At 55.2% G+C, this 22254-nt stretch overlaps 3 protein-coding genes across 4 annotated transcripts; 2 read left to right on the top strand and 1 right to left on the bottom strand.

The window, feature by feature from the left end:
• The first annotated feature begins 3840 nt into the window (after nt 1-3840).
• TMEM134 (transmembrane protein 134) lies at nt 3841-8790 on the top strand. 2 transcript variants are annotated; one of them, XM_059069424.2, is made up of 7 exons: nt 3841-4124; nt 5076-5140; nt 5593-5682; nt 5835-5911; nt 8003-8047; nt 8263-8316; nt 8398-8790. In XM_059069424.2, the coding sequence occupies exons 1-7, from the start codon at nt 3951-3953 to the stop codon at nt 8478-8480; spliced, it is 588 nt and encodes a 195-aa protein (XP_058925407.1). In that variant the 5' UTR covers nt 3841-3950; the 3' UTR covers nt 8481-8790. The 2 variants fall into 2 exon arrangements, with proteins under 2 accessions (XP_058925407.1, XP_066893809.1); XM_067037708.1 differs by lacking the exon at nt 5076-5140 and having other exon boundaries at nt 3875-4124.
• A 5611-nt stretch (nt 8791-14401) lies between these two features.
• Nucleotides 14402-17240, bottom strand: CABP4 (calcium binding protein 4). The gene is made up of 6 exons (XM_059069410.2): nt 16884-17240; nt 16459-16489; nt 16235-16378; nt 15040-15149; nt 14543-14690; nt 14402-14430 (listed from the first exon to the last, which is right to left on the bottom strand). Exons 1-6 carry the CDS (start codon nt 17238-17240, stop codon nt 14402-14404), a joined length of 819 nt encoding a protein of 272 aa, XP_058925393.1.
• Nucleotides 17241-19373: 2133 nt separating this feature from the next.
• GPR152 (G protein-coupled receptor 152) lies at nt 19374-20759 on the top strand. Its single transcript, XM_059069363.1, has one exon. It carries the CDS (start codon nt 19374-19376, stop codon nt 20757-20759), a length of 1386 nt encoding a protein of 461 aa, XP_058925346.1.
• The last annotated feature ends 1495 nt before the right edge of the window (nt 20760-22254 follow it).

Below are 22254 nucleotides of genomic sequence, written 5' to 3'. Positions count from 1 at the left end.
TTACAATACAGGACATGGAAGCAACCTACGTGTCCATCGACAGATGAATGGATAAAGAAGATGTGGCACATATATATACTGGAATATTACTCAGCCATAAAAAGAAACAAAATTGAGTTATTTGTAGTGAGATGGATTGACCTAGAGACTGTCATACAGAGTGAAGTAAGTCAGAAAGAGAAAAACAAACACCGTATGCTAACACATATATATGGAATCTAAAAAAAAAAAAAAAAACGGTCCTGAAGAACCTAGGGGCAGGACAGGAATAAAGATGCAGACTTAAAGAATGGACTTGAGGACACAGGGAGGGGGAAGGGTAAGCTGGGACGAAGTGAGAGAGTAGCATTTACATATATACACTACCAAATGTAAAATAGACAGCTAGTGGGAAGCAGCCGCATGGCACAGGGAGATCAGCTCGGTGCTTTGTGTCCACCTAGAGGGGTGGGATAGGAATGGTGGGAGGGAGACGCAAGAGGGAGGAGATATGGGGATATATGTTTATGTATAGCTGATTCACTTTGTTATACAGCAGAAACTAACACATCACTGTAAAGCAATTATACTCCAATAAAGATGTTAAAAAAGTTTTTTGAGCTCATAATTTTCACTGGATATTAAAGTTTATGCCATACTATATATGTATGTATAAATATATATATATATATATATATATATATATATATATATATAAAATTGATGTTGCTTACTGAGTTCTTTGGTGTCCCCTTAAATTTTTCACCCAAGGGGAGTGCCTCAATCGCCTCAGTCTAGTCCTGGCCCTCCAAGATCCCAAAGCTAGTGAGGAGAAGACTGGAATTCCAGTGCAGGAAGTTTGGCTCCAGAGTCAGTGAACTGTCTTGTTGCAGCACATTCCTAGACAGTAAAACTATCAGGCCCCTGGAATACAATGTTGGAGACTATTTTTGTAATCTCAGGGTGAGGAAATACTGCAAACAAGACTCAAAAAAGACTTCCCTGGTGGCTCAGTGGTTAAGAATCCACCTGCCAATGCAGGGGACACGGGTTCGAGTCCTGGCCCTGGAAGATCCCACATGCCGCGGAGCGACTAAGCCCATGCACCACAACTACTGAGCCTGCGCTCTAGAGCCCCTGAGCCACAACTACTGAAGCCTGCGTGCCCGCACACTGCAAACGATGAGTAGCCCCTGCTCGCCTCAGCTAGAGAAATCCCGCGCACAGCAACGAAGACCCAACACAGCCAAAAAAAAATTTTTTTTAAGACTCAAAGAGCACAGACCTGGTGGACTATATAAAAATGAAGATTGTTCTTGAACTAAGGGCACCTTAGACAAATAAGGAGACAAAGACAAACAGGGAGGAGATATATGCAACAACAAAAGCCAGCCGGAAAAAGGTTAGAAACCCAATAGAAAAAAAAAATGGACAAAGGATAGGAACACACAATTCGCCGAAGAGTAACCACCGTGAACTGACAAGTGTATGAAGAGCTGTTCAAATTCTCCCATCGTCAGAGACCCCAGAGAAAAAGAGGCACAACTTTAGAGTCATCAGCCATTACAAAGCTGGAATACCGAGTGCCTAGGGAAAACTGGAACCTGCGTGGTGGGTGTACAAATTTGTACAGCCACTCCAGAGACCATCCATGGTACTTTGTGAAGTCAAGTGTGCATGTACCCTGTGGCCTGTGAGTCCTACTTCAAGAGGGATTTTCCCACACTTCATAAGGGGACAGTGTGAAGATGTTCGTAACAGCGACTTATGTGATAGGGGCATTGAGGCCAAGCTAAGTGTGTATCATTGAGGGGTGTTGTGGATAATAAAAGGGCTGGACACTTAACACGGTATGCCACACGTAGCCTGTAGAAGCAAAAATGAGATGCAGGTTGGAACAGACAAAGGACACTAGAAGGAAAACCAGCAAGATCCAAATAGAATCTGGTTTAGTTAATAATAATGTGCCAATGTTAATTTCTTAGTTTTAACAAACAGATCGTGATTATTAAAAATGTGCATAGTAGAGGAAACTGGGCAAAGGATATATGAGAATTCTCCGTACTATCTTTGAATGTTTTCTGTAAATCTAAAATTATGCCAAAATAGTTTATTACTTTTTAAATAAATTTAATTAATTTATTTATATTTTATTTTTGGCTGCATTAGGTCTTCGTTACTGCGCGCAGACCTTCTCTAGTTGCGGCAAGCGGGGGCTACTCTTCGTTGCGGTGTGCAGGTTTCTCATTGCGGTGGCTTCTCTTGTTGCGCAGCAGGGGCTCTAGGCACACGGGCTTCAGCAGTTGTGGCATGGAGGCTCAGTAGTTGTGGCTCGCGGGTTTAGTTGCTCCGTGGCATGTGGGATCTTCCCAAGCCAGGGATCGAACCTGTGTTCCCTGCATTGGCAGGTGGATTCTTAACCACTGCATCACCAGGGAAGTCCAAAATAAAGTTTATTAGATGTAAAACAAACAAACAAAAATGAGATGCAGGTGGCAAACAGTGTTGAGTGTAAAAATGTAAATAGAATGAGTTTTATACATGATACCATGTTTGTAAATTGCAAACACATCCACACACGAGCCAATGCCATGTGGAGTAGGGGACCAGACAGAATTCAAGGCAGCCGACTGAACACACTGATATGGGATCTGATGAAAGGAAGGAGGAAAACGGTGGAGAGGAGGGAAAATAAATTACCGTAACTCAAGAGCGGCCTTGTTCATAGTGATGATGTGTCATAAACTGAGAAGCAGGATTGACTCAGCTCTGTACACGAGGTCATAAAATGAAGTGGGTTGGGTGAGTGGAGGAGGATGAGCACCCCTAGAGCTAGGTGGACCTGAGTTCAAATCCCAGTTCTCACTTGAAAGCATTTGGGATTTGGGCGAAGCACTCATTCATGTGGTCCACAAATATTTATTGATGATCTACTTAGTGCCAAACACTGTTCTGGGCACAGTGGACAGTGGTGAATAAGACAGTGTAAAATAAGGTAATTTCAGGTAAGCACTGTGTGATGTGAAACTGACTTTAGATTGCATAGTTAGAGACGGCTTCTCTGAGAGGTGACACTGGAGCAGGGACACCGATGATGAAAAGATCCCCCTGTGAAAGAGCAAGATTAAGAGCTTTCCAGGCATAGAGAAAAGCACGCACGTGCAAAGACCCTGAGATGGGAACGAGCTGGCCTGTGTGGCTGAGTGAGATGAAAGAGGGGCAGAGAGGGACTTGATGCGGTTGGGAGAGGTAGGCAGGGACCAGAGCTTTGTGGGCCTTAGTCAAGAGTTCACATATTACTCTAACCACAGTGGAAAACCAAGAGATGGTTTTATGCAGAGGAGTGACTTGGCAGCATACTTTAATTTAAAAAAAAAGTTTTATTTAAGACTAACACACAGAGGAAAAGGATCAAATGTTTTAAAAGACCACCTTGCCTGTTGCGTGGAGACAGAATTGGAGGAGAATGCAAGCCTCATAAGCTCTCTGAGCCTTTTTCCACATTTGCATGGTAGCGACAATCCCCCTCCCGCGCAGGGCCGTGGTGAGTAAGGGTGGGGAAACGGTCCTCGGGAGTCTCCTCAGCACTCGAGGAGCGGGCTGGGATGCAGACGGCTCCAACTCCGGCCTGAAAGCTTGGCGCGTGGCAGCCCCTCCAAGGCCCATGTACAGACCAAGGGATTGCTTCCGAGAGGCACCCGCTGTCGCTCGCCGAGGAGGCCGCTGGGCGGCGCGGCGAGCCCAGCTCGGTCCGGACGAGAGAAGGCGCGGGCACTAGTCTGCTCGGCGCTCGGCAGCTCTGGCCTGCTGAAGGCGGACGGGGGCGGGGCCGTTATGTAAGGGCGGGGCCTCGGCCAGGGCGCCGGACCGTCGAGCAACCTAGACGACGGCACGGGGCGGGGCGTGCGCGCGGGGGTGGGACCGGCGGGCGCCGATGGCGACGGTGCAGGGCGTCTGAGCGGGCTGGGGCCATGAGTGCCGCCCGGCCCCAGTTCAGCATCGATGACGCCTTCGAGCTGTCCCTGGAGGACGCAGGCCCTGGGCCCGAGTCCAGCGGGGTCGCCCGCTTCGGGCCGCTGCACTTCGAGCGCCGGGCCCGGTTCGAGGTGGCCGACGAGGACAAGCAGTCCCGGCTGCGCTACCAGGTGAACCGCCCGGCCCACCTCAATCCCCGCCTGGGTCTGGGCAGACCCCAGGCCGGACCCTGGAGAACCCCAACTCGGGAGAATCGGACTAGAGGCCTCAGCCGGAGCGGAAGACCGCCCCCCGGAGGTGGCCACTGAGCCACTTCCCAGGCCCTCTCAGCTCTGATTTCGGTCCCAAGCCACTACTGGAGAGCCCAGAGGCCAGACCTGGCAGCTCGTCCCTCACCCCCAGCTGGAGATCCCAACCTGGAGTCCCCACCTGGGTACTCACCCTCCCTCCCTGTAGCACGCAGGGATGGGGAACTCTTCCGTACCTGAACCAGACTTTGTCCATATTCAGAAGGAGTCCCCTGAGCCCCAGGCCAGATAATCCAACGGGAACCAGCACCCCCTCTTCTGTTCTAAGTCCCCACCCCATCCTTCGCCCCAGAGCTGGAGGTCCCCACTCACATGATGAGTCCTTGCCCATGCCTTGGCTCCCACTAAACTGGAAATCCCCCTTTCCCAGAAGACCTCCACCAACTTTAGAATCCTTTTCTTGGAAACCTGAACTAGATTCCTATGCCCCAAGCCTGGAAACCATTGGCCTGCCCTTCCCTGGCACCGCAAATCCAGGGCCTCCACACTGGGCCCCTGAAATACCATCCTGACAACTCCACCCTGATTCCCAAGCTTGGGAGATCTCCTGGCCCTGGGAGCCTGCAACCAGCCCCTGCTGACTCCTCCCTGCCAAAGCCCCCAGCACCCACCTCCTACCTGGGTTTCAGTTTCTGTGAATCATCAAACCCGTTCTTCGGGGAGAGGAGGGGAGGGAGCAGCTGTCAAGCGGCCAGTTGGACAGCTGTGTGGCCAGTCTGACAGCTGTGTGCGCTGCTTTCTTCCTCGCCACCAGAGGGGAGGGAGGAAGGGCCTGAGCCCAGTAACCCTTCTGAGCCCTGTGTTCTGGAATAGAACCTGGAGAATGATGAGGATGGAGCCCAGACCTCTCCGGAGACGGATGGGGGAGCCAGCACCAGGTCAGGGCCAGGTGGGGACCCACCCCATACTCCTAGCCCCATGCTTCTGTCTCCGGTCCCCAGGCCCCTGCTCAGTCCTCCACCTCACCTCACTCAGCCATCTCACATCCTGTCCTACAAGAGACTCCTACACAGGGTCCCCTGTCCTGCACCCTACCCTAGTGCCAGCCTCACCCACCCACCCCACCAGGCTCTTTATCTTGCAGAAACTCCCAGCCTGGTCTGGCCCCTGTCTTCTCACAGGTCACTTGTCCTACAGGAATCCCCAGCTTTCCTCAACCCCCATCCCTTGAATTCCTCTTCACCCAGTCCCTTCTCAGTGTCCCCTGTCCTGCAGAAACTCCCAGTTCCAGTCTCTGCACCATCCCCCAGGACACCATCATGACTCCTGTCCCAAAGGGTCTCCTTGCTCACCTCCCCTTGCACCCTCACCGGGCCCATTTATCCTGCAGGGATTCTGGCCGAACATCCATCCGCAGCTCCCAGTGGTCCTTTAGCACCATCAGCAGCAGCACTCAGCGCTCCTACAATGCCTGCTGCAGGTGAGACCCTGCCCTGCTCCTGCCACCTGGGGCCCCTGCCCCAATACAGGCAGCCCTGACCATTTCCCCTTGGCTCTCTGGGTGGGGGATGGTGACAGGAGGGGGTGGGCCTCCTGTCACCTCTTTCACACTCCTGCTCTGTTGCCATCCAGCTGGACTCAACACCCTTTGATCCAGAAGAACCACAGGGTAGTGCTGGCCTCCTTCCTGCTCCTCCTGCTAGGGCTGGGTGAGTGCCCCCGAGGGCCCCCTGCATACCCCCAAGAGGGGGGTCCACCCTCCTTTCACTCGGGCTCTGCATCGCATCCCCCTTGGCACACTGAGCCTCCCAGCATCCTGAGGAGGCAGCTGGCTGCCGTGACCCCACCCCCATTTTACAGGTTAGGAAGCTGAGGCCTTGGGAGGGGCAGGTCCAGCCTCCTGGCCACATAGCCAAGAAATCACACATAGTTGAAATGGAGCCTGGTTCCGTGCTCCAAACTTTTCCTTTTTTTTTTTTTTTTTTAAGCCTGTTTAATCCATCAGGGAACAGAGAGTAACAGCTACTATTTATTCTCTGTCTCCTTCGAGCCAGGTGCAGAGCAGGCTTATTTTCCTTCCTTACAGAGGTCACATAGCAAGTGAGCCAAGAGGTAGGGCCACAACCCAGAACCTATATGTAGGGGCAGTGCTCAGAGATATGCCCAGCCCAGTGGCCAGGACTGCAGAGTGCCCTGCCAGCCCAATCCACAGGTCCCCTGTCACTTCCCCTCCTCTGGTGTCTGAGAGCTGACAAGGACCTCTCTCCCACCCCAGATACTCAAGATAGGTAAACTGAGGCCCAGAGCAGGCAGAAACCACAGCCCGCTGTTTTCTAACTCCCGGGCTCCTCATTCTGTGGGGCTGAGGAGTCAGAGTCCCCAAAAGGGATCTAGGGTTGGGATCAAGGGGATCCCTTAGGGAGGGCCCAACTGTGGCACCTGCCCTCCCTCCTCCAGGAGGGTCAGAGTCCCGTAGCTGGAAAGCTGAGCAGCATCATTGCCTCAGCTCTGGGTGTCTGTGTACAGGGGAGGGAGCTGCGGCTTCCCCAACACCTGCGAGTTGCACTGGCCACCTGCCTTATCTCATTTCATCCTCAACACCTGACAGGGCAAGCATTATTACTATCCCAGTTCAAAAGTAAGGACACAGATGCTGCAGAAGAGCCACAGCTGGGAAGTAGATGAGCTTGGATTTAAACCCACATCAGTGACGTTGCCAGGCCAGTGGGCCACCATAGCCCATAAAGGCCTTTTGCAGGAATTAGAAAAAGATGCCTCCTCTGAGTGGGCAGAGCCCACAGCCCTAAGCCAGGGCACAGGGAGTGAGTTTCAACCCCCATTGTACCCTTTTTGAGGTGCTCTGTGCAGAGCACAAACCACACAACAGTCCATGGTGGCCCTTCAAGCCTCCATGCTGTACAGCCCCCCATCTACCCCCGCCATCCCATCCTCTAAGTGGGGACCCAGGACTCTCTCTGCATCTGAAAAAGTGATCCAGCTATGACCACCCCAGCTCCCCCAGTGCCCACTGTCCTTAGCCAAAGTCCACATCCCTCCCCAGGGCCTACAGATCCTGCCAAAGTCCTCAAGCCTGGACCCTTGCCTCTCCTGTCTCGCCAAAAACTGGAAGTTCCTAGAAAGCCCCAAGTTCCCTCCAGTCTCTGGGCCTTTGCCAGGCTGTTCCCTCCATCTGGAATACTCCTCTCCCTTTCTGCCTGTGCCATGCCCATAGCAAAGCCTCTGGAGTCAGATCACCTCCACCTTCTAAATGCAGTCCTGGGCAAGTTACTTCCCCTCTCTGTGTCTCAGTTTCCTCTGCTGTGAAATGGGGATGGTAATACCCGTCTCAGTCAAGGTGACAATTAAATGAGGCACTGCATGTAACACATTTAGCCCAGTGCCTGGCAGCAGCTGGTAGGTGGTCACTAAAAGCTAACTGCTACTGCTGCTGCTGTCCCTGCTCAGCTTAGATGCCACTGCCTCCAAGAAGCCCTCCCTGATACCCCAGGTTCCCGAGCTGTCTGATCACCAGGGTTGTAGCTTAGAGGTTCTTGTTGCTTGCTCCACTAGGGAAGGGCCATGGGGGCAGAGACAGACATTTCCCAGGGCCTGCCAGGTGCCCTGATCTGAAAACACAGAGCTTGGTGAATTTCCCCTGGCAGTTCTCTGCCCAGGGGACCTTCAGCTTAGGCGGGGGGGACACCATTCCTCAGGCCTAAGCCATGTTGGGGGTTGCGGGTGGAGGTCCCCACCCTGCCACCAGCTCCTGCCCTCACCCTCGTGGCTCCATCTGTGTGCAGTGCTGATCCTGACCGGCGTGGGACTGGAGGTGGCCCCCTCGCCAGGTGAGCGCCCCCCTCCTCCCTCCGCAAGCAGCGGTCACGCCCCTCGTGTGCCCAGAGGTCCTCGGCAAGCCCTTCCACCTCCCCCAGCGCTCAGCACCCTCCCGGCAGGAAACGGCCCCTTTTACCTCGGAGAGTGAGACTTGCCCAGGCAGTGACCCCGCAGTCCTGCCCGGGAGCCTCTCTGCCCTGACCCGGCCCCTCCTCCCCTCTCTTAGGTGTCTCCAGCGCCATCTTCTTCGTGCCCGGCTTCCTGTTGCTGGTCCCGGGAGGTGCGAGTGGGCGCCGGGTGGGGGCGGGGGCAGGGGCGGGCCCTGGGCGGGTCCCCGGCACTGACAGACCCCGCCCTGCAGTCTACCACGTGACCTTCATCTACTGCGCGGTCAAGGGCCACCGGGGCTTCCAGTTCTTCTATTTGCCCTACTTTGAGAAGTGAGCAGGCGGCGGCGGACGGCGGGAACCATCGTCGGCACCGAGAGGCCCCGCGCGGCCTCCTCGTGTCCCTAGGGGGCGCCCCTGGGGCCCGCGCCCCGCTTCGGTACCCTCATCTCAAGGGAAAAAGCCCTGCGGGACCCTCGAGGCCCCAGTCCCCTCAGGAGTTTGCTCCGGAAGTTTGGGGCAGTGGGCCTCGGGCCACTACCTGGGCCTGGGAAAGTCGCCCCTTCCGTGCTCCGTGCCTTAACTTATTCTTGGGGGGCTGCTGGGTTGGTGGTGTTTTGTGCTAATAAAAGGGGTGCTTAATTCCAGCCCACAATTGCTTTTTACTTCCCACTTGCCCTGACCAGCCCATCAGCCTGGCCACAGCCCCCTTTCAGAAAGGCTGAGAAAAGGACTTGACCCTGGGGCTGAAGGGCTCTCGGACTGTCCATCTCCCCATGGTACACATGACAGTCCTGATGCTCCATGACTTGCCCAAGGTCACACAGCATGTCAGGGGCAGAGCTGGGCCTGGGGCTCTTCTACCCTGCAAGCCTGGAGAAGACTCTCCCAGTCCTTAGCAGAGTCAGTCCTGCCCCTGTCTCCACTCAGAGAGGCAGCATTGGTGCCTCCCCTGGTGGCCCTGGCCAAGGGCACTCAGATGACACAGGCCTGGGGCCTGGAGGCTGGTATCCTGGTTCCAGCCTGGCTCTGGGGCCCTGGGCTGCCACAGCCGGCTCTGAATGTGGGCCACCAGGACGCAGCAGCCCAGCCTCCTCCACCCACTGCCCTACTTCCCAGGCCCAGAGGTTGGGAGAAGTAGGGGTCAGAGGACAAAGGAAGCAAGCCTGTATAACAGAAAACCTCAGTGATCAAAGACTCTTAGAACCACAGAACATTGGAAACAGACCACTGCAGAATTTTGGAAGGTCCAAGCATCTCAGGATCTCAACAACCAGGAAGCAGAATCTTTGAGAACCCTGAAATCTGAGGTCATAATAGCTACCATTTATCAGATTCTTAGAAGGCGCCACGTCATGTGCCAGGCACTTGACACAGGTTCTTTCTGGTCACCCTCCATAGAAACTGAGGCCCAGAGAGACTGGCTTGGCTGAGGGCAGAGTGAAACACAACCCAGGGCTTCTGTGACTCAGAGGGGGGTGGGGATCAGCAAGCTGGCCGGGGCCCCAGCTGACCAACTGAGGGGCCGGCCGAATGAATGTGGGCCTCGGAGACCCTGTTCATATACTTCGTGTTTACAGTCTGCCGACCCAGTGAAACGCGAGAGCCATTAAGGTATTCGGCCTCCACTGTTATCTGCAGCGGCCAGGACAGTGCCTTCAGATTTCTGTGATTTTGTTGAAAGAATGAGCACCCAGACCCCTGATCTTGCTCCTAATCTCCTGGCCCAGCCGGACCTCCCACCCTCAGCCACCAATCAAGGCACTTTTGGGGGTACCAGTTAGATGCAGGAACTCCTAAATGAGTGATTCTCAAATTAGCTGGGGGTAAAGGACCAGTTTTCATTTCTAATGCAACATGGACCAATAAATACTTTTGTAAGGTAAAATGAAAACTAAAAAAGTGAAATAAAAAAGGTACAGAATGTAAGCCCACAGATTGTATTATCAGATTAATCAGACATAAAATTACATTTCAGTAGATAAAATCAGAACAAACAAAAAAAGAAAAATTATGAACACCATTCATTGAAAGTGGGCAAATTAGCAATTAACACAGAGTTGCTACTACGCTCATAACTTTCTGTCACTTCACAATCTTAGCTAAACAACAAGTGATCCCCAAAGTGGTGATTCTCCATATTATAAGACTATCTCAGGGGTCAGCAAGCTATACCCCACAGGCCCAATATAGCCACCAAGCTAACTAAGAATGGTTTTCACATTTTAGTAATGGTTGGGATAAAAGTCAAAGGACAATAAGCTTTTGTGACACAAAAAAGTTTATAAAATTCAAATTTTTATGTCAATAAGTCCTTTAATTATTATGTATCGAAATTCCAACACAGCCACACTCTGTATTGACTTCGGCTGCTCAGCCATACAAACTACTACAGCAGAGCAACAGAAACCATATGGTCCCCAAAGCCTAAAATCTTTACTGTTTGGCCCTTCACAGAAAAAGTTTGCCAACCCTTGGTCCATATGAACATGTTGACAGAACACTGAATTGCAACGTTTAAAGTTTTAATGTGACCAACATGCTTGATTTTTGCTGGTTAATTTATGTAATGCAAGTTGGATTGACATCAACACCATTCTCAGGAAATGATGAATACCCAAATTCTAAATACGATTTAGTTTTAGTTGGAAAACGCATTAATAGTTGCACACAGATTAAGAACATTAGATTTCCTTAGTGAATTGTGACTCAATTTATCCCTGACGCTCTTTGCCCCATAGCCCATTTTGTCTGATATGTCTGTAGTTATACTAGCTTTCTTTTGGTTAATTCTCTCCTAGTAAATCTTTTTCCAAGCCATCATTTTCAGCCCTTCAGTTGTCATTATGCTTTGAATGTGTCTTTTTTTTTTTAATTTATATTTTATTTTTAGCTGCGTTTTGCTGCACGCAGGCTTTCTCTAGTTGCGGCGAGCGGGGGCCACTCTTTGTTGTGGTGCACGGGCTTCTCATTGCAGCGGCTTCTCTTGTTGCAGAGCATGGGTTCTAGGCATGTGGGCTTCAGTGGTTGCAGCACACAGGCTCAGTAGTTGTGGCGCACGGGCTTAGTTGCTCCGTGGTATGTGGGAGCTTCTTAGACCAGGCCTCAAACCTGTGTCCCCTGCATTGGCAGGCAGATTCTTAACCACTGAGCCACCAGGGAAGCCCTGTTTTTTGTTTTGTTTTAAGGATTATTTCTACCTTGTGTTTCAATGTTTTCTGTAGACTTTGTTTTTCTTCGCTTTTTTCCCTTTCCCAGCCTTCTGCTAGCTTAATCAGGAATTCTTCACTTTCTCCCTTTTCCTCCTCTGTTGATTTGACTATTGAGAATGGAACATTCTATCTCTATTTCTGTTATATTAATGGTTACCCTTACATGATTATCAAAATCTAAAGTTAATCAATGAATCTGTCCTCCTCTAGGAAAAACAAGCATGTCTAGAGTATCCCTTCCCATCTTCCATTTTATTTTTGTCTATTATTTTTTTTAGTCCCTCCTGGTTTTTAAAATCCCCCAAATTATTTTTTATAGTTAATGCTTCTTTAGATCTACCAATATGTTTACTGATTTCTCTCCTATTATTTAGTACATACTCTGGCTTCAATTTCCTTCCCACTGAAGCCATCCCTTCAACAAGAGTTTGTGGGTGGGAAACCTTTCAGCCTTTGTTTGCTGAAAAAAGTCTATATTTCATCTTCATTCTTGAATAAGATGAGCTAAGTACAGGCTTCTCAGTTGGCTTTTTTTTTTTTCCTCTGCACGTTGAACAATTTATTCCATTTTCCTCTTTCATCTGTTGTTGTCAATGAAAAAAGTCTTTGGAGAGTCTAATTGCTAATCCTTGGTAAGTAATCTGACTTCTCTCTAGAGCTGTTTACAAGATTTTCCTTTTGTATTCTGCAGCTTCACTGGCATGCATCTAGATATACATTTACTTCTAAAAAAAATTAATTTATTGGGCTTCCCTGGTGGCGCAGTGGTTGAGAATCCGCCTGCCGATGCGGGAGACACGGGTTCGTGCCCTGGTCCGGGAAGATCCCACATGCCGTGGAGCAACTAAGCCCGTGAGCCATGGCCGCTGAGCCTGTGCGTCCGGAGCCTGTGCTCCGCAGCGGGAGAGGCCACAACAGTGAGAGGCCCGCATACCGCAAAAAAAAAAAAAAAAATTAATTTATTTATTTTTGGCTGCGTTGGTCTTTGTTGCTGCGCGTGGGCTTTCTCTAGCTGCGGTGGGCGGGGGCTACTCTTCTTGGTTGCGGTGCACGGGCTTCTCGTTGCAGTGGCTTCTCTTGTTGCGAAGCACGGGCTCTAGGCATGTGGGCTTCAGTAGTTGTGGCGCATGGGCTTAGTTGCTCTGTGGCGTGTGGGATTTTCCCGGACCAGGGATCGAACCCATGTCCCCTGCATTGGCAGGCGGATTCTTAACCACTGCACCACCAGGGAAGTCCCTATACATTTACTTTTATATATCCTTCTCTGGCTCCAACGTGCTCCTTCAATCTGGACTCTTGCCTTTGTGGAATTCTTTTTATTTCTTTATTTATTTTGGGCTGTGTTGGGTCTTTGTTGCTGCACGCGGGCTTTCTCTAGTTGAGGAGAGCGGGGGCTACTCTTTGTTGTGGTTCGCGGGCTTCTCATCATGGTGGCTTCTCTTGTTGCGGGCACGGGCTCTAGGCGCGGGGGCTTCAGTAGTTGCAGCACACAGGCTTAGTAGTTGTGGCATGCAGGCTCAGTAGTTGTGGCGCACGGGCTTAGTTGCTCCACAGCATGTGAGATCTTCCTGGACCAGGGATCGAACCCGTGTCCCCTGCATTGGCAGGCAGATTCTCAACCACTGTGCCACCAGGGAAGTCCCTCTTTGTGGAAGTCTTTATGGAGGTTTTTCAATCATCATCTCTTTAAATATTGCCTCATGCCTGTTCTCTACATTTTCTGAGACTCCTAATGACTTTTCACTACTCTTTAATATTTTCTGTCTTTCATTCCTCAATGCTACCTTATGGGTGATTTCTCATATATGGCTTCCAGGTCATTAATCTTTTCTTAAATTGTGTCCAATATGCTGTTTACTTTACCCCTTGATTGTTTTTTTCATTCCAATGGCTATATCCTCTATTTTTAGAAGTTCTTTTGGCTTATTATTTTTTTAAATCTTTCTGTTCTGCTTTCGTACCATCCTGTTACTGATAACGGTCTCCTTTCTTTTACCTCAGTTTTTTCTGTTTGTTTTTGCGGTTCCTTAATGGCCTCTTTTACATTGTTTTATGATTTACACTTTGATTGCTGACTCTTCCGTTTACTGCCTCTGCCTAGTCTCCCTCATGGTGATTTGTTTCCTTATGTGATTTGTAATTTTTTGTCATGAGTTCATCTTCAGAAGTGACAGGGTTGTTTGGGTTTTTTTTTTTAAGTCCTATGTGCCCTGGGTTGAAAGAGTGCCTTTCTCAGCAGTTTTTTTTCCTATTTCTTCTGCTTTGCACACCACAGAGATAGACCGCACTCCTGCTTGATGTGCAGACCTGAGTTGCAGGTTCACTGGGGTAACTTTTTCCACTCAAGGTCCTGAACATCTGTACCTCGTCACTTTCTCAGGCTGGTGGGTGGAGGTATATTTTGGTCGCCTTTTCAAGAACAGGGGAGCCCGTTGAGACGCTGGATTGTACTGACGTCATGTCCTGCTCCCCAGCCTCTTACAGGTCTCTTGTCCCTCCTGGGTGTCAGAGCCCAGGCTCCTGAACCTATCCACCTCTGAAGCCCCCATGGCATCTTCTCCTTCCCACCACCCAGCTTTGGGTTCTCTCTTTGTCTTTGGTCCCTGAGGTCATCCCTTTCTTTCACGTTCAGCTTTAAATAAAAACAAAACCAAAAACTTTTCCACATATAAAGAGCGGGAGGTGTCCAGCCACCTTCTCAATTCACCATGTTACCAGAACCAACCCCTACACTGCCCCGTCTTTGCTGCCAGCGCCAAGGAGCTCCCTACCTCCCAAGGGGCTGGAGAGATTCAAATCTTGCTCACACCGGGGAATGATGGGCGGTTGAGGGCAGGTTTCCTCCAGGCAGCTCGGGTGGAAGGGAGGTGAGGATGAGGGTGGGCAGGTGACATCACAAGCCAACTCTCCAGCCAGAGGTTGTCAGGAGCGGAAGGAGCCTGGGGCTGCTGTGTTTCTTTCATCCTGGGGCCTTGTAGGGAGGGTGTGCAGCATGAACCTTGCTGGCGTCTGGGGCCAGAGGGGCAACGGTCTCCCTCCTGGAGCCTCAGTGGGTAGAAAGCATCATCACAAACTCTGCGGGGGAGAAGGGGCGGGGCTTGGGCCAGTCCAGGTCAGCCATGCCAGGAGGCACTGAGCTCAGCCTGGGAGCCGGAGGGATGGGCGTTTGTCCAGGTAGGAGACTCACCATCAAAGTCTACGGTGCCGTCCCCATTGAGGTCCACTTCTCGGAGCATCTCGTCCAGCTCAGGACCCACCAGTGGCTCCCCCAGCAGAGCCGGTGCTGCCTGTCGCAGCTCTGCCACCGTGATTCGCCCGTCCCTGTCCCTGTCAAACTGGGATTCCAGCAGGGCTCAGCCCTTCCTACCCAAGGCTGCCTCTGCCTGTACCCACCTCCACCTTGCCACATCCTGTGCCTGGACGCCCACACCTTGGTCCGTCCACACCCTCCTCCTTCTCCCAGGCTGAGGCCGTGAGCTCCCTGCCCCAGGAGGTCTCTGCAGGTGGACCCCCAGCTGGGAGTGAGCCAAACCCTCTCCGACCCTTCCCCAGCCCTAGTCCCACCCGCTGCAGGGCTCGGGGCCTCCAGAGGCTGAGGCTCCCGGTCTCCCCTGGCCTCCTGGGGGGAGGCCAGTAAGGATGCCGCCCAGCCAGCCGCCCACCACCCGTCTGGACGCTCCACACCTCGCGGAAGGCGATGCGCAGCTCCCGCACCCCCAGCATGTGCGCCGTCTCCTCCCTCAGCTTCGGGCCCATCATCTCCACAAACTCCTCGAAGTCCACGCGGCCACCCACTGCGGACCCAGGCAGAGGGTCACAGTGGTGAGGGCTGGGGCCCGGGGAGGGGCGTCCCAAGGGCCAGCCCCTCCCCGGCTCTGCATCCAGGAAGGACACCTGTGTCCACGTCCCGGGCGGGGGCGGGTCAGGGGGGTAGGAGGCTACGGCCTGGGGCTCCGCCAATGGGGGCAAAGTGCTCTCAGCGAAGCACCGGGTGTGGGGCAAAGACACCAGGCTGTGGAACCAGACAGGCCCCAGTTTCAGAGCCTCCTGGCCCTGCCACCGAGGGCGTGGCCTTGGGTGACTTACTGAGCCTACCTCCTCATGGGGGACAGGGTGCTGATGGGGCTGGGTTCGTGGCTGTGAAGTGCCAGAACCCCACAGGCGGCAGCAAAGACCCCTAAGAAGCATCCCCAGGTTGACCCTGGATTCTAAGGTGCCGCCAATCATAAAAAGCACCAATGGTCCACTAACAGCTTTGGGGAAAAGAAAGAAGCATGACACGAAAATAGTCATGTCGATTGTAAATCACATCCATTTTGGAAACTGTAAAGAAAAAGCAAATGCAGGAGGAGTCCTGGGATGGAAGGGATCTGATATTCGACAAATCGGCTAATGACAATCACACAAGAGCAGCCCATCAGACATTTAATTGCAAGGAATGGCCAGGGTTCTGTCACGCCCGGCCTCACAGAACCTCAGGAGGCTCTCTTCAGGTGCCTCGGGAGGGTCAGCGAGAGAGAGACAGAGACGGCCCTGGTGGCTGGTACCAGCACGGAACACTTTACCTCAGTCAGAGATGGGGGTCCTCGACCTGAGTCCCAAGGGGCTCTCGTGGGTCACCCGGTGCCTTCCTTGTCACCCTCGACCCCTGCGCCCCGGGGCCAGTGTCAGACTGTCCTAGAAGCTGTCACCCCCTCACGCCACCGTCACCGGGGCCTCACCCCACAGCCACCTCCCACCACCTCTCAGTTCCCCTGAACCACGAGGCCCAGAGAGGACCCGGACCCGGACCCGGACCGGGCTGCAAAGCCAGGTGGCTCGGCCGCACCGCCCCGCCCCGCCCCGCCCCAGCCCCAGGCAGGTGTGGTCAAGCACTGACTTCGCATCTTGACATGCTGGGAGACCTCGATGAGCTCCATCTCCGTGGGCATGTAGCCCAGTGTCCGCATGCACTCGCCCAGGTCCCGGTAGCCGATGTAACCATCGCGGTCCGTGTCAAACTCCTCGAAGGCAGCCTGAAGCTCTGCAGGGGAGGGAGGTCAGGCGCAGGCAGCCAGGCTCTGGGGCGCCTCCCACCCGCCGTTGCCAGCACGGGCCACTCACCATCCAGCTCCTCGGGGCCCAGCTCGCGGTCCTGCAGGGGCATAGTCCAGTGTGTCCCTGGGGCCGGCCAGGGCTCTGGCCGCCCTTTCTCCTCCAGCCCCAGCCCACGCTGGCCTGGGCAGGGCCCATCCCGCAAGGGCAGGAGAAGGCAGCTGAAGTCCCGCGGGCCCCAGGAGAAGACATGACCCCCTTCCTGTCCTGGGACCCCGCGCTGCCACAGATCCCTGGGCTTGGGGTCTAGCTCTCCGTCCACTGCCCAGGCCACCCCCAAACTTCAGAAACTCTAGCCCCTCAGCCCAGGCTCCTGAGTCTGGAGCAGAAGCTGGAAGAGGCCTGAGTGTAAGGGGCACGGTGGGCTGAGCCTGAGCCCATGAGTCCCCAACCTCACCCCCAGCCCCCCCAGCCCTGCCCCAGCCCCACCTGACCTTCCCAAAGATGCGGCTGAGCAGGGGCCCGTATGTCCTCTGAGCAGGATCGTGCCGGGGGGCAGGACGATGCCGGTGGGACTGGCGACGAGAGGCGGGCCCCTCCTGCCCGTCTCCAGTCTGGGCGGGGTTCTTGCTGCTCTCCTGGGCCTTGGGGCCCTGCGGGAGGGTCTGCTCCCCAGAGCTGCCAGTGCCCTTCCGGGACCCTCGGAGCCCCTCCGCCCTCTTGCTGCCCCTCCTCCTGGTCAAGGGGAACCCCTCAGCACCACTACTGGAAGCCATGACCCCCACAGGGGGCTTCTGGGGTCCGGGGGGCGGGTCTGGGCCATGCTGTCCCCTCACCTGCTCTGTGGCCATGCGGAGAGGGGTGACAGGGCTCAGAGGTGCAGCACCAGCGTGCACCCCTGCCTCTCCGGACCCATAAAGCTGCTTATGCACCCCCCAGCCTGAGAGCTGATGGCCAGGGATCGGGGCCTTGAGGGGGATTAGGGTAAGTGAGGCAGGCAGCCCAGGCCCTAATCCCAGCCCTCTGCCTGGGAGTGGCCAAGGCAGAGCCAGATGGGTCAGGGGAACCATCCTTAGCGGCACAGCACGCCAGGACATGTTGGCTGCAGTGAGCTTTGGACGCCAGCTCTGCCGCTTATGAGCTGGGAGACCCAACAAATTCACTTCCCTAAGCCTCAGTTGCCTCATCTATAAGACGGAGGCGATATTGCTGAAGCGTCAAAGACAGCCCAGTTGTATGAGATAGGCAGGATTTAGCTGAGCTGAGAGAGGACACGGAGAGGCATCTCAAGCAGGAGGAAGAGTGTGGGCAAAGGCTAGGAGGTGGGCAAGGAGAGGGTGAGCTGTCCACCGTGGCCCCCACGTGGGCGACATCCTGGCCGGAGCAGAGTGTATGTGAAATTCAGGCAGAGACGCCAGACCATAGAGGCCTCGAATCACAGATGATTGAAGGTCATGGGGGTGACCTCGGAGGAGGTGGACCCTGGGGGAACCCAGAGCCTGCCCTGGGCTGGAGGGACCTAGGGTGAGGGGTTTCAGCCATCTAGCCCTGTCAGGAATAGGGGGGCCTGGCTGGTCACTTGGCCCTACTGGGCCGGGGTTAGGGTTTCCCGGCGAGCAGCCCCATGAATGATTGATGTCCTCCCAGCTTGGGTTTCACACCGGCCGCCTCAGTGCCGCCGGGCGCCATGCCTCAGGCCCCGGCGTGGGGCCGTGCGGACGGCCGGACCTCTGCGCAGGCAGGCACGCCCTGCTGCTTCCAGCCAGCAGCCTGCGCCTTACAGGTAAGCCAGGCCTCACCAGCCGGCCCGAGGGGAGCCCAGGGCTCTGATCCAGTAGGAGGGGCTGGAGCTTGCGGTGTGGGGTCTGCCTGAGTAAGGGCCCTGGAGGTGGGGAGACAAGCAGGCTGAAGGGTCAAGTGGCTGGAGCCATGGGCCATGTGGCAGGATCCAGTCTTTCCTGGACATCTAGTTTCTCCACCCTCAGAGGGAACCACCCTCCCCCGTCTAGGGAAGGTGGGGTGAGGGCGGTGAGCCTCTTGGGACCCAGCCACCCTCATCCGCATCGCACGGCTGAGTCCCCTGCCCCCTTTTCCACTTAGTAGCCCCAGGGGACAAGTGGGGGCCACTGTCTGCCCCAGACTCCCTGTCCACCCTCAGATTCCGGTGGGCCCAGGGGATGTGAGCCCTTCCTTCTTGGAATCTTTTTTTCTTTTTTTGGCCGCACCATACGCCACGCGGGATCTTAGTTCCCCGACCAGGGATGGAACCCGTGCCCCCTGCAGTGGACTCTTAACCACTGGACCGCCAGGGGAGCCCGATCTTAAACATGTGAACCCAGGATACCGACTGAAAGGAGCCTGTGACGCTCTGACCAAGTGGCTTTTTTGTTTCGCTTTGGTTTGTTTCTTGGGCCACGCCGTGCGGCTTGAGGGATCTTAATTCCCCAACCAGGAATGAAGACGGGGCCCATGGCAGTGAAAGTGTGGAGTCCTAACCACTGGACCGCCAGGGAATTCCCTAGTGGTTTGTAGAGCGTGTTCCCTGGAGCCCTAAGAGTGCTCTCCCTCCGTTATCCTGAGCACACAGTTTTAGTTCACATAGAAGTTCTGCTATAATATTTTAACTGAAAGATATCTGAAAGCCTCCGGTTTGGTCTGCTTGGGCGCAGTAAGAGTTCCATTTAGCAAAATGGTTAGGGTCCTGGTTAGAGCCCACGTTCCTACCTCTGACCTTGGGCAAGTCACTGATCCTCTGAACCTTCCTCTCCTTACCTGTAGAATGGATTGTATGAGGACTAGGTGAGGTAATCTGTTTAAAGGCCCTGGCAAAGGTCAACTACCCCAAAGGTGACGATGCTGGCCCAGAGAGGGACAGCGACTTGCATGGAGATGCACAGCATCCTCTCTCTTCTTTTCAGCCATTCGTGCCTTCACTGATTCACCAGGCACCCACTCCACGTCCAGTGGGACACTGGTGACCTCAGATGGACACTGCTATGGAAGTCAACCTGGGTGCCGCTGGCCGCGGGCCTCGCACAGAGCTCGACGACGAGGACTACCCCCAGGGCGCCTGGGACACGGTCTTCCTGGTGGTCCTGCTGCTCCTGGGGCTGCCAGCCAACGGGCTCATGGCCTGGCTGGCCGGCTCGCAGGCCCGGCAGGGAGCGGGTACGCGGCTCGCCCTGCTCCTGCTCAGCTTGGCCCTCTCTGACTTTTTGTTCCTGGCGGCAGCAGCCTTCCAGATCCTGGAGATCCAGCATGGAGGGCACTGGCCGCTGGGGACGGCCGCCTGCCGCCTCTACTACTTCCTGTGGGGTGTGTCCTACTCCTCCGGCCTCTTCCTGCTGACAGCCCTCAGCCTGGACCGCTGCCTGCTTGCGCTGTGCCCTCGCTGGTACCCTGGGCACCGCCCAGCCCGCCTGCCCCTCTGGGTCTGTTCCGGGGTCTGGGTGCTGGCCACCCTCTTCAGCGTGCCCTGGCTGGTGTTCCCCGAGGCTGCCGTCTGGTGGTACGACCTGGTCATCTGCCTGGATTTCTGGGACAGCGAGGAGCTGCCGCTGCGGATGCTTGAGATCCTGGGGGGTTTCCTGCCTTTCCTCCTGCTGCTCGTCTGCCACGTGCTCACCCAGGCTGCCACCTGCAGAACCTGCCGCCAGCAGTCCGGGTCCACGGCCTGCCGAGGCTTTGCCCGCGTGGCCAAGACCATTCTGTCAGCCTATGTGGTCCTGAGGCTGCCCTACCAGCTGGCGCAGCTGCTGTACCTGGCCTTCCTGTGGGACATCTACCCCGGCTACCTGCTCTGGGAGGCCCTGGTCTACTCCGACTACCTGATCCTGCTCGACAGCTGCCTCAGTCCCTTCCTCTGCCTCCTGGCCAGTGCCGACCTCCGGGCCCTGCTGCACGCCATGCTCTCCTCCTTCGCCGCAGCTCTCTGTGAGGAGCGGCCGGGCAGCTTCACTCCGGCTGAGCCACAGACCCAAGCGGGCGCTGGGGATCAGACTCCACCAGGGCCAGTGGCCGAGGCCCAGCCACAGGTGAACCCCACAGCCCAGCCACTCTTGGACTCCGTGGCCCGGCCACAGTCAGACTCTCTGGTCCAGCCTCAGCTGAACCCCAGGGCCCAGCCCCAGGAGAACCACGAGGCCCAGCGCCAGCTGGATGCTGGGGCCCAGCCACAGGCAAGCCCTGAGGCCCAGCCCCCCGGAGCCCCGGCCAGCTCAGCCCCCAGCCCCTGTGACGAAGCCTCCTCTGCCCCCTGCACGGATTCCACCCCAGAGGCCCCTGTGGACGCGGCCGAACCTGCTGCCTCTGAGGGAGAAAGCCCCAGCAGCGACCCCCAGGAGGAGGCCCCGGGTGCAGGCCCCACGTGAGAGTCTGGGAAAGCCAGGGCCACCGGGGCAGCGGGAAAGCCAGGGCCACCGGGGCAGCAGAAAAGCTGGGGAGACAGAGGAACCAGCCGGTCAGAGGACGACGGCTGCCGTGGAAGAAGTCCTCGTGGAAAACCCCAGCGAGTCCCTTGGCCTGGCAGACGGACTTGGGCAACGTGAACACGAAGCAGCCGAAAGTCCCGGACAGTCTGTTGTGAGCGTCATGTCCCTGCCTGGATCCCAGCAAGCTCCTCCGTGCTTGGCCCACACACGGTGGTCCAACAGTCCCCTGAGCTACCACAGCTGATGGAGCCCTGCTGGGCTCTGCCCTCCAATGCCCCCCAGACCCCACGGACAGTCTGCCCTTAGCCTGGGTTCTGCAGGAGAAAGACTGGCAGGGTGACCTCTCCGGGCTTGATCTGACCTCCCCTGCTCCTTCCCTCCCTGCCCTCCTTCCTGTCCCAACCCCTAACCGGGATACGAAGGGAGCCATTCATCAGGAGCCCAGGGTCTTAGGAGCCCACAAGCTGGCCTGGCATGGCCAAGCCCTCTCTGCCAGCCCCCTGCACCCAACAGGCAAGTGGGGCTGGGGCAGGACTTCCCTCGGCAAGCTGGTGTGTGCAGAGGCGAGAGCTAGCAAGGCTGGATTCAAATCCAGTGCTGGGTGACTCTGGACAAGCTGATTCACCCTCTGAGCTCCTGTTTCATCTGGCATTGTGAGGATTAAATGAGAAAGTGTGCGAGGTGCCTGGCAGGAACTGGCACACAGTAGGGGCTCAGTGAACAGGTGCTCTTCCTTCATGGACATCCAGGGATGTCCCTGCAGGGGCTGGGGATGGATTGGAGGAGGTGTCACCTGGCCTGAGCATCTGGGATCCTGTGAACTTCGGGGCAGATCATGGGGTCCATGACCAGCTCTGGGCTGCAGACAGCCAGGTGGCCTGAGAGAGCATGGGCCCGCCTCCGTGCCTCGGGCAGCTCCAGGGGACTTCAAGGTCTGCTACGTTTAAGGGTTCAAGTGCTCACCTGCCCATCCCCCACCATGGAGGAGGTACAGAGTGCCCTGGTCCTGCCTCAGCCTGAGCTCCTTCTATACACTCAGCCCAGATGCAGAGATGGGGAGATGTCCAAGCAGAGAACTCTGGGGACCAGTGGCTCCAGAGATAGCACAGGCTCCTTGGAGGTCACACGGTGTCTCTAGGGTGGAGCCAACCTCCTCCCTCTTAAGCTGCAGACACTGCTAGAAAAACTAGGAAGTGCTGAAGGTCTATTTTCAGACTCCCCCCCCACGCCACGCCACTTCCTTTTCATACCCATCACTCTCTACTGGCACTCACCCCACCCAATCCCCAGGGTTGCAAAATCATGAACCCTTTCCCCTTTCACCCCCCGTCCCCCCCATCCTTTCCCATTAGCTCAGCGTTGTGACCTTTAGAAGCTGAGAGATGCCCTTACCACTAGGTGTAAATGACAATGACATTTTACGTGCTACCCTTCC

The sequence above is a fragment of the Kogia breviceps genome, chromosome 7 (genome assembly GCF_026419965.1).
Source record: "Kogia breviceps isolate mKogBre1 chromosome 7, mKogBre1 haplotype 1, whole genome shotgun sequence".
NCBI classification, from domain to species: Eukaryota; Metazoa; Chordata; class Mammalia; order Artiodactyla; family Physeteridae; genus Kogia; species Kogia breviceps.
Note: the sequence above shows the minus strand (reverse complement) of the source record. Positions and strands in the feature narration are given on the sequence as shown.

What these genes read in the sequence shown, in the direction of transcription:
- TMEM134 (XM_059069424.2), top strand. Translation starts at nt 3,951, where the DNA reads ATGAGTGCCGCCCGGCCCCAGTTCAGCATCGATGACGCCTTCGAGCTG. An exon ending in GCTCCTCCTGCTAGGGCTGG is followed by an intron (nt 5,912 to 8,002) that starts GTGAGTGCCCCC and finishes ATCTGTGTGCAG; the next exon opens with TGCTGATCCTGACCGGCGTG. An exon ending in CCTGTTGCTGGTCCCGGGAG is followed by an intron (nt 8,317 to 8,397) that starts GTGCGAGTGGGC and finishes CCCGCCCTGCAG; the next exon opens with TCTACCACGTGACCTTCATC.
- CABP4 (XM_059069410.2), bottom strand. Translation starts at nt 17,240, where the DNA reads ATGGCCACAGAGCAGGTGAGGGGACAGCATGGCCCAGACCCGCCCCCC. An exon ending in CCAGCATGTCAAGATGCGAA is followed by an intron (nt 15,150 to 16,234) that starts GTCAGTGCTTGA and finishes CTGGGTCCGCAG; the next exon opens with TGGGTGGCCGCGTGGACTTC. An exon ending in TGCGCATCGCCTTCCGCGAG is followed by an intron (nt 14,691 to 15,039) that starts GTGTGGAGCGTC and finishes CTGGAATCCCAG; the next exon opens with TTTGACAGGGACAGGGACGG.
- GPR152 (XM_059069363.1), top strand. Translation starts at nt 19,374, where the DNA reads ATGGACACTGCTATGGAAGTCAACCTGGGTGCCGCTGGCCGCGGGCCT.